At 34.6% G+C, this 15,172-nt stretch overlaps 1 protein-coding gene across 2 annotated transcripts in view; it reads left to right on the top strand.

The window, feature by feature from the left end:
* Nucleotides 1–1,003: 1,003 nt before the first annotated feature.
* LOC116175208 overlaps nucleotides 1,004–15,172 on the top strand; it is a 30,636-nt gene continuing 16,467 nt past the window's right edge. For both annotated transcript variants that reach the window (XM_031493344.1, XM_031493343.1), the window contains exon 1: nucleotides 1,004–1,338. In XM_031493344.1, the coding sequence (XP_031349204.1) occupies nucleotides 1,144–1,338 (195 nt within the window). In that variant the 5' untranslated portion in view covers nucleotides 1,004–1,143. The remainder of the gene's footprint in view (nucleotides 1,339–15,172) is intronic.

Raw genomic sequence — 15,172 nt, 5'->3', positions numbered from 1 at the left:
AATGTAGGATGCTATCTATAGTTTGTATATTTTTTTTAAACCGCCCAATTTGAAATACCCTATAGATAGAAAAGAAGTTAGATATGTTCCAAATTCGTCCAGTCGGCGCATGACGCTATGCGAGCTTAAAATTTGAATTTAAAGTAGGATTCTTATGGGATTTGTTTTTTAATTTTACTGTAAATACTAAAATTTTTTAATTATAATGGTTTAGGCCAGCGGTTCTCAACCTGTGGTACATGTGACCGCCTTTAAAAATGGTATAATTCTGTGCACTACAAAATAAGCGTTTTTCAAAATACGGCAGATACTTATGCTAAAGTATCTAAAAATTGTGGAGTATAGATATATTAATAATATACCTACAGTTACTAATATAGGTGTATTGAATTAGGTATGCAAGTACACAATAATTTACCTAAGAAATTCTTTAAGCCAATAAATTTAGAAATCTGGCAATAATTTGTATTGAATCATCACGAGCTGCCTCTCTAGAGTACCTACACAAATTTGATAGTATGTTTAAATCTGTGGTACCTACACGTCTCTCTTTGACGAATTTGCAGGGTAAAACTGTAGTCGGTTGTTCTTTTTAAAATTTTGAAAATAAAATTGGGGGGTTTTTATATTTGTGCGTTTTTTAAAAATCTTAATCAAATCAAAGGATATATCTTTCTTAGATCGAATGTCATTTTCAAGATAAAAAATATTTAAGGTTTTCAAGAGCGGTATCTAGGAAACGTGCATAATGAAAAAATATACCCCACGGCCCTAATTATTGCTATCACATCACATCACGAAATTTCGGTAATACCTACCTAGAAGGAATTTTAATTTATAAACAGAAATTTGCCGTTTATTCAGTGCAGTTAAAACAGACTGGGTCAGATGGCGCGGTAGCATTTAAAAAAGTTGTAACCTCCATGACAACCCACTACAAAGTTGCGATGGCGCGTGAAATCCGAAATTCAAAGAATGCTTCAGTTTATTCAGGGAAAGGTGCACCTACGCAAGTGAACGTTCAAACTCGACATTTACGCGCGTGCTTTTTTTGTAATTAATAATGTAGCTTTTACAAACAAATTCAGTGATTGTATTAGTTTTTCGTTCGCAAACTTTAGTTCCCAATTTTGTGTTTAAACAATGTTAAGTGACAAAGTGGAATACGATGTTAATACAGAGTTCGAAGATAACAACTTTAAGAGCTGTTTCGCCCGTTCCGTTGTTGTTAACTCGCAACATCAACAGGAACAACAATTAAAGCGGCAGCTGCAAAATGTAGGGATTCGGCCGAATAGGGACCAGGTCACCCCATTTGTACCTCAAACAAATTCGAAGGTAAGAAGTTTAAAGGGATAGACGTGGGAGGTTGCCGGGGTATTTGGTAATAATTCATTACAACCCTTGCAGCTGTAATTATGGCCTGATGGCGAAAAAATGCAGAAATTAAAAGAAAGTATTCATGGTCGCTGCAATTATATTTGTGAAGATTAACATCTTTTACAAAGTAGGCCGAGATTTATTGCTCGCTTTTATTCTTGTTGACAATTGAATGAAAGACATTAATTACCCCTGGAAAAGAATCTAGAAGGGCAACTGGGACGAATTTAATGAAGTCCAATTAAAAATTTTTATTTGATGAAGCATTTCGACAACTAATGACAATAAACGAAATCGGTCACATTTGTTTGATGTATTAACAATGTCTCGTTACTATGATACGGTAGAATACTTAAATGTAATAATTTAAAAAGTAAAAGGAGAAATTATGGCGTAAATACATCCGTATAACAATTTCTCTAACTGCTTAAAATTTTAATTAAATCATGTTGCTAAACGCCACGGATTAGTATACTATTAAGAGCAAATTATGCAAAACTAATTAATTAGGTGTTTCTGTTTATTATCGTCTTGCACTTACCTGTTAATGTGAAATTAAATTGTAGGCAGTCGAGATATATCAGGAGCTGCTGATTTGTTGCAGTTGAACTTTTCTCATTTTTTGTTTACCCAAGGTTAGAACTAGTTTTTACGTTTTTTAAAAAAGTAGTTGGGGTTGTGCTGTTAAATGCAGATTGAACAGAAATGAAAAAAAATGCAAAACATCGTTTTGACAGCTAACAGCAATGCAAACATCAACGTACCTATTCCAAAATAACCGAATATTTCTGAAGCCTTTCTCTGGCTCTAGAAATATCAACGTACACGCACATATGAGGCTCTCTAAACGCGTAAGAAAACCCTAGGAGCATTGTAGGTTTAATGGATCTTTTAAACGAATTTCTAATTTCTGGCTTTAATGGTTCCCTTACAAAATACAAAATATAAATCTACACAACTTAAAAGATCGTATACAAATTACAATGAGACCCTGTAAATAACATTGAACAAAAATATTGAATGTAAAATTATGTTTAAAAAAATTGTAATTTTTCTGGAACAGAGACTTTAGATGCACTTAAAAAGTCTTTTGGTGTTTCCTAGAGACTACTTCAACACTCATGAACCTTTGGAACATACTAGAAGACAACTGGACTCTTTGTTTATCGCTTGCCTCCAAGCTTTGCAGGGCTTTCTACGCTCCGATCTCTCCACAACCTTTAAGATTGGTTAGTGCAAATTTTACACGAATATAAAAAATTAATAAAAAGTAGTGCATTTCATTTAAATGCGGAAGTGTGAGTGAACTTGGATACAACCGGAGGTCCTACAGCAATGAAACTATTTCAGCCAAAAAGAACGACTATTCTTTCACTCGACTTTTCACATATCTATTCGTATTAGTTTCCCATATAATAATTGACAGCGTGTCCCTAGTATTATGGTACTACCGCAAATTTTCGTATTAGTGGACTGCGATGTCGGTTAAATTACCAATGATAAAGCATTTTTTCCTCAGACTTCCTGTAGTCAACTCGTTGTTGCTTCTATATACCTTACAACCGAAAAACTGTGAGCGAATTTTGCATCACTTTGCTTCTTTCCACGGCTATCAGCCGCAAAGTTTCCGTCATTCTTTGGACATTTTATTTCGAAAATGTCCAAATTTTCCCCAACCAAAACACGTTATCTTGCTCCGGTATCTGAGGGACCGGCTATCGCCGCCCTCGGTGGCCCTTCTCTACGTGTACCACTCTAGAATGCCGTCTCTACCTCCCATGACGTTTTCGATTGTGATCCCCTGGCCGCCACCAACAAGACTGCTAGTTCTAGAATGAGGAGAATAATTCATCAAAGATGCAAACACCCAAAGGAGGAACTGGTGATCAATTAAATCCTAATTAAAAATGTATTGCATTTTTACAAGCTTTACAACGATTAGCTAAAATTGCTATATTAAAATTACAATTGACTATTAACTTTTCCTTTTTTTCTACTGCTTTATAATACTCGCGTAACAAATTTGTTATGCAGAGAGTAAATTTTTAGTTGGTCCTTTTTCTGGCGACTCTTGTTTCATTGTTATGCTGAACCGACCAAAAACTAGCATAATTATTGTATTAAATTAGCAGTTAATTAGAACTAAATTATATACAATTCTAATATTTATTCTTTTCCAAATTGCTACTAATAGCATGATAGACTAATAAGAGTAATAACCACCCTCATAAATTAAAGAAACTGCACGTTTGTGTGCATTTTACTCGCATTAGTGCGGATTCTGCACAATGAGGACAATTTTAAGAAATTGCTGAATTTTGTAATGTATAAAGTAGTAATTAACCCATTGTGTTATACTGAATGAAATCATTTTCGATTATCTCGCCTTGATGAACTAGTATTGCTTGTTAAAATTTGTGTGATTATCTTTCCCAGTTTTCAAGGGCATAAACAATGCTTACCAGTTTATGGAAAGACTTTTTAAAAATTGAGTTTGAGTTTGATATTTTAGTTTAAAAAAAACAAATTGTAAAACAATTAAAAGAGACACTCAGAAGGAAAAAATCTCCACTTCAGTCTTCTGTATAGCCGTTTCAAAAAGAAATTGATTTAGATTTAGCTTGTGGGTTTTTGGTTACCAACATATTGATCTGTTTTCCTTCGAAAGACATGAATTGAATTTATTTCTTTTTCGTGTAATCGTGAACAAATCTATCTACTCTGCGAATAATATTGCAGATTTAGCTTTATAGCTCTAATATTTAACAATTTGAGTAAATTAAAGAGATTTTAGTGTTGTTATTGTTTCTCATCAGTCGTGTTTTGCATGCACATTTTCAAAATAATCTAAAAATGCGAGTAAAAATGTGTAAGTACGAGGTCATTACGTAAAGGACAATGGACAATGGTTGTATAAGAGTTCTTTTATTGTGAATATTTCATGAACGTTTTGTTTGGATCGCACATGGCCTGCTACATATCAACAAAAAACCGATATTTTCAATCATTTCAATCATTAAGTATAAAGATAGGTATAACAGAAATCTAAAGGAAAAGGTTTTGCAGATTTTCACGTTTGAGGATTGTGAGAAGAATTAATTCGTCCTCGAAAATTCGCCCCCGAAATATTGGCGCCGCAGAAACCTCGCCCCTAGATTAATTAGCCTCCGGAATATTTGGCTCGGGAAATTCGCCCCCGGAAGACTCGCCCTCGGAATATTCGCCCCGAAAATTTCTCCCGTGTATAATTCGCTTCTGTTGAAAAATTCACCTTCTGCAAGGTTCGACCCTAACGAATTGATTTTAAAGATTCAGAGCAACCAGCTAACTCAAACTATGGATAGCTTTGGAAAACTTGAATGTATTATTATAACATTGTAACCGTTGCGTTTATAATTTTCAATGTCTGTTGGTTTAAAAATTTTCTGAGAGATGCCTAATCGTAGTTTTATGCAAGAAATTCATAAAAACCTGCTAAAATGGAGAAATTGAGAGAAGTCCGAGGGAACGTGAATTCAATTTGAAGAGGGTTTGAAAATGATTTCCTAAGAATTCGAGGAAAATTTAAACAGGAACTTGATTGAAACAATGAATCTTAGAGAAACTTGAAGAGAATTCTTGAAGAGAATGGTTTAAAAAATAATACACAAAGCAAGAGCGCTACCGGATCCACCGGTCTTCCTTAATGATGAAGTAACATGATTATTACGAGTTAGGCGCAGGCGCATACAACTTTGATTTTGCAATACGTTTGTAGTCATTCACAAAAAGTATAGACCACCTATGATGACCTACCATATAAAACAAGTAGGTACCTAACGTAATTCATGTCCGGGGACGAATTGTTCGGTATATGACTTGTACAGGGGTCAACATTCTACATGTACCTTGTAAAATGAGTACAAGACCAAATGCGAATGCACCAAAAGCCTTTTTCAGTTGCCCTGCCTTGACTTCTCAAAATCATTTGGTAGTTGCCCAAAATGAGCACATACTGAATTCAAAACTATTCCTATTATGGCTTACAATATGTAACGTATTTCATCACAACCTACGTTAGCAAATTACTATAACGATTTGATACGGCCATGTATTTATCAGTAATTGCTTTGACATTCACTTTTTTTTTAATCTCCAGATAAATTGCGTGCAATAGACCCAGGATTACAAGCGTCACTTTCTAACCCATTTTTTGACTAGCAACTGGATCTATAATAGTCGATATTACTAGTGATGTGAAAGTGAGCTTGGAACATACCATACTTCCCATTTCCCAATAAAGGTTATGGCTACTAGTTTTTCTTACTTCTGCAGTAAAAATAATTGTACACTTCCTGTTTATCGCAATTTAATATTTACGTCAACGTAATCCCATGTAGGACACTTCATTGAAGATTACCAAATCGTTTAGAAACTGGTAAGTGTAACCAAGCCGGGCACTATGAGAAATTAACCGTACCCACTCAGTTGATATTCCGGTGTACGAGTAAAAACAAACAAGTAATGTGCACACATAATTTGGTTTATTATTTCCGGTTGGCTGACCGGGGCCGGTAACCTTGCAAATTGTTATCTAATACAGAAGTATCGATGTAAACGCAAATTTCCGATTTTCTGCGCATTCAGAGTTAAGACTGAATTTAAAATAATTGAAATTCTGCTCGGGGTAGGTACTAAACGTGTACACGTAATCATAAAGTTGATTCACCGGAAGCAACTATTTCCTTTTTACTTCGTACGATCGACCCTAAATTTGTTTTTCGTTATTTGTATACTCACTGTCTTTATCTGTTGTTGGTGTGTGTAGGTGTCCTAACTGAAACGATGAATGCACCGTGTAAGGTAGGACCAGTGTGTAGTTGACGGTGGTGGTTAGTGACCGTAGTTCCGGTTTGGGGTAGTTTAAGTGCTGTGAAGTTCACGCTGTCTGGTAGCGAGATTTCATGTTTAGCTAGCCATGACGGTTGTATAGATTTAAGAAACGTTCACGACTACTAATTAGTTGTTTTTTTTGCTTGTGTAATGAACTTTGCTGCAAAAAGGGGTAGCTTCATTAATTCTGATGTATTGAAGGTGATTATTAGAAGTACCGTTGAAATCGTAAACTGCACTTCGTTTCCACATTGTTGATAACGTGGTATTTGATGTAAAAAAAAGTGAAACATATTGAGTAGCCATTAAGGATAAAATATCTGTACTTTCCTTTTCTGTAACGGTTTGAATTACCTACGGAATTTGATATTTAGCAGGATTTTTGCTTAAAAATAGGAAAGTACATGCATTTTGAATCTTACCCATGATACCTCTTTATACATGTACTCCCTATACTCGAAGCAATTGGACCACAAATGGTAAGCGTAAACCGAATTTAATAAAAGCGAAAAAAATGTTCAAGAGAACGTATCCTAACGAATTCCTTGTCTTGTATGGCGCGCAAGTAAACCAATGTAAACGTAAGAAAAATCTATCTTGCCCTCATTGAGGTTACACTTTCCATCTTTCTCATAATCCGTATAGGAATATTGGGAACCGGTGTTCCAAAAGACTTTGGTGACGCTTGGCACAAATCGTTTTTGCAAGATGTGACACCTATTTTTGAATCACAAAAACACAACAAATAGGAGCTGTTTAGGTATGCTCGAATTTTGCATTTGATTATGTACGTGTTTAACCTTTTTCTGCATCCTGCAACTTGGGATTTCTTAAAGGGAATTGAGGTACAAAATACCGCTCATACCATATTTCTAATTATGATTCCTTCTTAAAAAAATTTGTTTTGGCTACTTTAAATTTTTTAATGAGCCTCAGGCGGCGTCGGAGGTAAAACAGAGTTTCTACCCTAATGTTACATTACAACGGTTTATCTATAATATGGAGGTCTGACGGAAAACCTTTATAAAATGTCCGAAAGAAAATCGCCTTATTCAAATCTTACGAATACAATTGAAAAAAGTAATTAACTTTACGATCCATTCAAGTATTATCAACAAAACTAATCTATGCAAGAAGCAATAACATTCTCCCAACAATTGTGGCACTCAATGAAATACCGTAAGTTTAGTATGAATTACAAGAAGAAAAAAATAAGAACAAGGTTGAATACCTATAAATGGTTATCCGATCTTTATTAAGGATAATGTGCAAAGAGGAGGTTGTGGTGTTGTTTTTTTTTCTCGAATGCATTTCTGAAGCGTTTCTATTAATCATTCCGTATAAGAGTCGAGAATTTAAACAAGGACATTTGCTTTTACTTTTTTCGATTTCTGTTTATGCGCTATGCATAATTGTCACTTGTACCGTTACTTCTTATGTAAGCCGATAATAGTATGTTTGCTATGTAAAACATTCCTTTGCTATTATTAGAATAAGCGCGTGCAATTGAACTGTCTTCTGGTTAAAATGGATTAAGGTGCGGACAGAAGATTCCGCCACCGAAGGCGTCATAAAATGGTCGGATTTATTTATTGTGGGCGAATTTTTTTCTTTGTGTAATTGCCTACAAGAAAGGGCAGGGGTACCTCGGGTGGTACCAATTTATGATCTTGTTAAGCGATTCTTATCCGCCAAACGATGTCTGCCCTAGTCAGAAACAGGTAAAGATTATTACAGTAATGTAAATATGTAATAATGCTTCTAATCATGTAAATCGTCCAAAATGTCGTGGGAATGAGAGCGCTAAGGTGGATGACCAACTTGGTCTAAATCCGGTAGCGTTTACATTGAAACACTGGAAAGCAAATCATCATAGCTAGGACAAGCCAGCCTTAATCCAGAGTTAGATATAAACTGGATATCGAAAGCAGATCGTAAAAGACAACTGATGAAGGTATTTTATGGAGTATAACGAAAGATACTGGGCGCAACTTACAGTATTTGCCCATAGAAGAGACCAAGTTTTGTTGTCATTAGCAAGAGGAGGATCGGACTCAGGCATTAGGCCCTATAAGTACTAGGATCATTTAGGAATTTTGTTAATAACGGAAGACGATCCTAAGAAGATTGTACGAAGATTCAAAGAAGACTCTAAGAAGATGTTAAAAATGGTTGAATTTTATAGGGATTCTAAATAGATTCTAAGAAGACGACTTCGAGTATGAAATTATGCAACCTTGAAGACTACTAAATTTGTTACATTACGTTGAATACTGTCGAGAATTTGATCCATTCATATGAGGATTTAGGATCTCAGCGCGGAGACTACACCAAACATTACAGTTCTTTCTTATGGTTGCATGACTATATAAAGCTTAATCCATAAACAAATGTAAACCATGACAAATAGGACTTTATGATCTTCAATTATTGTTTTAATGTAGGTAAGTACTTAAAATTGAAGAAAAAATTGACACGTGTAATACCTAATTGTTACTTTAAGGTGAACGTAGGATGGTACACAATTTTTTGCTTAAAGTGCAAACATGTACCAAAGTATCGAAATTCGTATTTTTATGAGAATCAAGTCGTTGAAGCGTTCGTTCGTTAGTACAAAGAATAATCTTACAAAAAGTTTGTTTAAATCTTGTGTTTTTGTCATTTTGTTAGATGTAGTAGTTAGATATTATTTTTTTCTAATTTCTTCAAACAATATGTATTAGGGCCTAATCTATGATTCATGGAGCTATGAAGAAAGATGAAGGGTTCTAATAAGAAAGTGGAGATGGAATTTTAATTGTGCAAAACGGGTTCATAATAGTTATTTATGTATTAAGGGCATAATGGTGATGTTTATATTCTCGAGGGCGACGAGTTAAAAAGCTCGAGGGCCTATGGCCCGAGAGCTTTTTAGTCGCCCGAGAGTATAGACATCAGTTTATGCCCGTGGTACATACACAATTTTATGTTTTACAAATAGTTTTCTTCGTCAAAATTCGTTTACAAAATAATTCATTATGTTTGATCGAGTATGCGTGGTTCGAATTTGTTAATGTGATTGAAACCATCCAAACGTCAAACGTAATTTTAAATAATTCAATTCATCGTGAATGAGCAAGAAGTTCCAGAAACTATACGAAATAAGGCCAATCTTGTGATTTAGTAGGTATTGACAATTAATAATTGACGTTTCTAATTTTCAATGACTTGCAAATATTTGTTTGTTTTGTCATTAAGTATAAATGAGTTACTATGGTGATACTTAATGCCCTAGGGCATAAAGTGGTACTTTATGCCCGCGTATCACAGATATAAAATGTGCTATTATAGGTTAGTAAGACATAAAGGATATTTATTCACGAATGTGATTTTTTGTCTCTTATATCCTTCATAATTACTATGATAGTGACATTTTTACGCAGTTTTTGACTGCTCGCTTCCTCCCAACGTCCTAAAAACCCAAGAATCTAGCGGGCACGAATGTCTTTGTGCGTGCTTAGTTTGCACACTGCCAGTGCATACATAAAGTAGAGCTGTGAAAAATAAAGCAAAATCGGCACAAGACCGTTTACAAGAAGTCGACATTTGCAACAATCAACAAAAGTAAATTTACCTGGGAAAGGGAATAGCAACCTTCATTACGTAACTATTAAACGTAAATTGAAACCACAATAACCGATCCAAATAAAAAAAGTAATCACAAACCGGATTTAATAAATCATTATAGAACCGACATTTTTGGGTAATTAACGGTTCAACGTCATTGTGCCAGTTTTAAACAACTATTTTGCCCTCACGCATCCACTTCTTAGCAAAATGAATTTCTTATATGACCATAAAGCGACACTTCTAAGCGTAATTGCAGTGTGTAGATATGTGTCAGAACAGCTGTATAATGTATGTGCATAATAATTAATTAATATTCCGATTATATTGCGGTAATCCGTTCCATAATTCTTGTAGTCTATTTTTTCTGGTTTAATGAATCTGGTTTATTTATGTTTACGCGCAGAACGTCCTTGACCATATAGGCAGTGTAATTGAATTTTGAATAATTTTGCAAAAACTTAATTTTTTTCTTTATCCAAACTCTGTTTGCAGATACTGTTACGTTAGAGGAATTTACACTGTTGTGATTTTGAAGATATTGTTCATAGAATTGTAGAATGCAATGTTTATGCAATATTTTAGTGCATTTTTCGTGACAATTGATAGGTGTTAAACTGTTCATTAATTTCTTACATTTTATACAGTCACATCCCATTTACTTAATTGTAGATGAAACAACAGATTCTAGAGTAAAGTTACCACAATATATTTTTTTTATTCTGAAATTTAAATATGCAAGTGCAAGTGTAACTCTAACACACTTTTTTTCCCTATTACACATTATACATTCGAAAATGTAATTAGTGTAGAAATGTCTACGTACCTACCATTACAACGCATAAATGGATAGTTGGATTATAACGTAATTAAATTTAAAAAATTGCTGTGGCTAGCACAGATACCACTCGCTTTATGTCTAAGAATATGTGTACCAAATTTGATTCCAATCGGTTCAGCCGTTTTGCCAGTAATGAGTGCAGACGGACCGACAGACAGACCCCAATACAATACCTTCCTACTAACATGCGGGTGGTATATTTTAATGAATGTCGTATCAATTTAAATTTAATTCTGTGTTGGGGAATTACATTAATGTACACAGGCGACAGGCCAATGGAAATTACAAAATCCGGTGTGTTAGTTTTAGTTGCTTCTGACATTCTCTTTCATACAGTTCAGTATTCAAAAAGCAAACGAAAAATTGTAACATTCTAAATAATTAATCTTCAGTTGTCAGTTCTAGATTAATGTAAAACAAAAAAAAGACGATAAGAGTAAAGAATAAATATTGTCTTTGAAATGTGAGGGAATTGTCAAGGAAGATATTATTTATTAGGCTGCTGCTGCAGCCATTGATGATTTGCAAGAAAGATGAGTTATTACATAATTAGAAAATAGTAATTACGGTCTCTAGCAGTTATTACTCGGACGCTCGTGAAATTATTTTCATGATATGTAATTTAAAAAACCCATTTGATGTTATTTCACACACGGCCTGTTGTTTTAATTACTTCTCGAAGCTCACGTGGTGGTTATTGGTAGATATTCTAATTATTGTTGTAATAGATGTGAATATCTTGTTGCACACCCTAGATGAGCTTTAATGGTTATAGTATCGAAGTATGTACCACCTAATTGCGAAAGAGTATCAACCATGAACTTTCGCTTGAAACAAATTCATTGCATTACGAATAAACCCCTCAAGTGCATCTAAAAAAGCGGCAGAGCACCTATTTTTAATGGGCTTGTTTAATATGGTATACGCTGTGTCTAAGATAAGGATGTCTATCATGGGTATCTCGGAAACCATAGAAGATACGACGATGGTCAAATTATAGAGGAAAGTTGCGCAATGAAAGGGTTGTTAACAAGCAGTAAAGAAAACCTGAAAATCCCGATTACTTCCGAAGGTTTGCCAGAAAAACCGAAATTTTCCGATTTTATTTTTTTCTGATGTTATTTGAACAGATACAGAAAAATTAAAAACACTGTCATTGCTACTATTTGAGCTTTACAAGGCAGCATTGAGAGATTTTCAATACAACGTTTCATTTCGGAGAAATTATCATCAACTTTATTTTTTTATATGAACCGCAAAAAACTACGTTCTGTATTGGATAGCATTTTTTTATTACGAATACAATCAAGTACCGTACAAACAAATAGAAGTTGAAAAATGTAGGTTTCAACAGCATGGTGCACCCGCGTACAACGCCATAATTGTGTGAGAACAGATATCGGACAAAATTTTCCATTTTCCAGGACATTTGTCCGATAGATATTCTCACACTATTTAGAGTGCTCTCAATCGCTCAAGAGTTGCCCTCTTCGTTTTCCTTAAAATGTGGCTCTTCTGCCACTCTACGGATTTCCAGTAAAAATTCCTTTTTCATCTACTCGTACTTCAACATTTCGTCAATAAGTAGAACCTCCATACTTATGCATGCCAAAGTTAAATTCGGACACAAACGCATTTGATACTTCGGCATCGTATTAGTTTCAATACTATGGTTTCAGTTTTGCATTCATCTACCACTTTCTAGGAAGTTAATTACTCACCGAAACATAATAGGTATATTTCACACATAGCATAATTAATTACGGTAATTAATCACAAATCTGATTGGTGCGAAAGAAATTCTCATAAACCTCTATCCAGCACGATTGGTATCGGTAGATTTGTAATGAGCTGTTGAACATGGTAATCATTCCCTTACCTGCATGGCCGTTTTAAGTGAGGTAAATTTTTTTTTTGTTTCCCGAACAAAGCACTTTCGTTCCATGCAAGTGCGCACGTGAGTCATAGAGTGATGTAGGAGACCTTTACTTAGTATATCATTAACTTCGAATCGTCCTCCTTCATCTAACCCTTTTTTTTCCGTCAACCTTCTACTGGGTACCTAAGTTGTGCCGTTCAACTTTTTTCTCCGGCCGAAGGTTCCAATAAAAAAATTCGAATTTTATGGTCCATAAATTAGTGATGTTGTATACCGACAGATTCCTTACATGCATAAAAAATAACAGTTCTAAACACTATTGTTCAACATCCTCTGCGTATGACAACAGTTGTATATGAATACGAGGCAGGAAATGTAAGTTTCTAGACAAATGTCGGAAATGCTGTTAATTACGCCTATTGAATGCAAATAAAATTACATTTTTAAATCGAACAAAGCCTTTTAAATTCAGAAAAGATTTACGGTAACCACGAAGTTTGTAGGTACAACTAGCAAGAATGGCACGTCCTTGAATTATTTATGGATTATCTTATAAATAACCGAGAAGAATATTTGAAATGCCTTCATTGGAGGCGCCATTGTACGCTCATTGAATAGTGATCACTCGAGAATGAAAGTGAAATTTAGATGGAAGCAAAAGGAAAAGTTTGCAACTTTTTTTAATAAGATTTCTAATCAAGCGTGTAAATTGAACGATTGCGCCCCCAGAATGTTTACCGCATTCATAAATAAGATGCATGAAACAAGTGCGCTTTAAGTTTATGTTATGGCCGATCTCAGACACATTTATGACTTGAATTGTAATTGCACGGAGTATGGGCTCACCGATTTAAATTTAGCTTAAATATTTCCGACAAAATGTTACCGTGAATTCCGAGGAATTCTTAAGGTCTAATTTTGGTACACATATGGCGTTACGCTAATTAAGAGAAAATTAAGGAAGGCGGCAAACAATATCTGGAAATATGTAGAAAAATTTAAAAATAGAAAGGAATCTCGTAGGAATTTGTGTTAAAAGGGCTTAGAAAATGTTTAATCAAAAGCAAAGTGTTGCCTCCAAAATCTATCGAAAAGGACTTGTTTCGCATCGATTGGCAAACGGATTTTTGTAATAGATTTTGACCAGTAGATTTATATTTGTCACAATCTGAATAGCATTGGACTTCTATCAATTTTTAAACTTTAATTGTACGCGCGATTCTCGGTTTTACCGAACAAACTAAAAAAAATAAAAACGGTTGTGTCAGTAATATGAACCTCCTTCGAAATTATGGCTCTTTGGGCCCTTCTTTCGGTTTAAAAATGTGTAGGGGTTGCAAGCAACACAGGGTTAAGGTTGCAATAAAGAATAATTTTTGTATAAAACTTGACCCCTCTTGATATAAAAACCGACCGGTTTGTGGATTTTACTGAAAACATTTAATTTGCAAAGTTATAGGGCGGTATGCATTTTTTTTGGGATAGACTGGGAAGACTTGTCTCGGATAAATCTACTTTTTTATGGAATGGAAACTCGAAACTGGTATATAACCTTCCTTTTTTACCAAAATTCGACTACACCAACATTTCTAGGGAAAACACTTTTTCTTATTAATTTGGGTGCGTAGAATCCACATCAATTCGTACTTTTTCGATCAGACTTCTCAATCAAAGGTTATAGACTAGAAACCAATTTCGAAAAAAAAATTCAAAGGGCTGTAACTTTTGAACTAGTAGCCCAATCTTGGAACTGTTTGAAATTATGGATTCTACAGGTCACATTCTATAAGAAAATTTTTTTCCGGGTCGATCTGAAACAATTTTTTTTCGGGGCTCAAAAAAAGGCATTGTATACTGAATTGTCACGAACTAATAACATAATAACAGTGGATTCCAGAAAGATTGAGTTTGTCAATGAAAAACTATTAGTGTATAACCTTGCCTTTAAAACCTATCGATTTTCTTAATGTATTACACTTGGCACAATACTCGGCTAGGGCTAGGACATGGCTTTTTAATAGATTTGGTCTGTAGAGAGTCTACAGTGGATAGTTTGTTTACGATCCAGTAACTACAGAAGATATAGCTCACAAGTAACGATTTTCAAATAGAGCAAAATGTGTAGCTTTCCCGACAAAATTTATCGAAAGAATGATCGAGTAGGAAATTAATTTTCTTATCAAATTTTTACCAGCAGCAGAGCATCTTCAGCAAAACTTGAACTTGTCACGACTGAATAACAGCATAAAACAGTTTTTTAACCAAGTAAGTGAAGTTGCCTTTTAAAAAAATTAAACTGGACATTTTATCCCCTAATCTCCAAAGATGAATAAATGAAAATGGTCACAGATACTGAGATACAGTTAAATAGTATGGGGCGAGCGGAGTCCACCTACCCTTCCAAGTTTTTGGTCTTAACATTAGCTCTCATAGTCAGCAAAACCGCAGTCTAGGAAACCAACCATTCTCCGCACCCCCCCCCCCCCCAAATTTCGCAAGTCTTCAATTAAACGAGAACTGGGTTTTACTGTATTAAAAATTACTAAGAAAAGAATGGATTATGGAATTAATTATTGTTTGTGCACGGTGCAGTG

The sequence above is a fragment of the Photinus pyralis genome, unplaced genomic scaffold (assembly GCF_008802855.1).
Source record: "Photinus pyralis isolate 1611_PpyrPB1 unplaced genomic scaffold, Ppyr1.3 Ppyr1.4_LG6, whole genome shotgun sequence".
Lineage (NCBI taxonomy): Eukaryota > Metazoa > Arthropoda > Insecta > Coleoptera > Lampyridae > Photinus > Photinus pyralis.
This window is presented reverse-complemented; position numbering and strand designations above follow the sequence as displayed.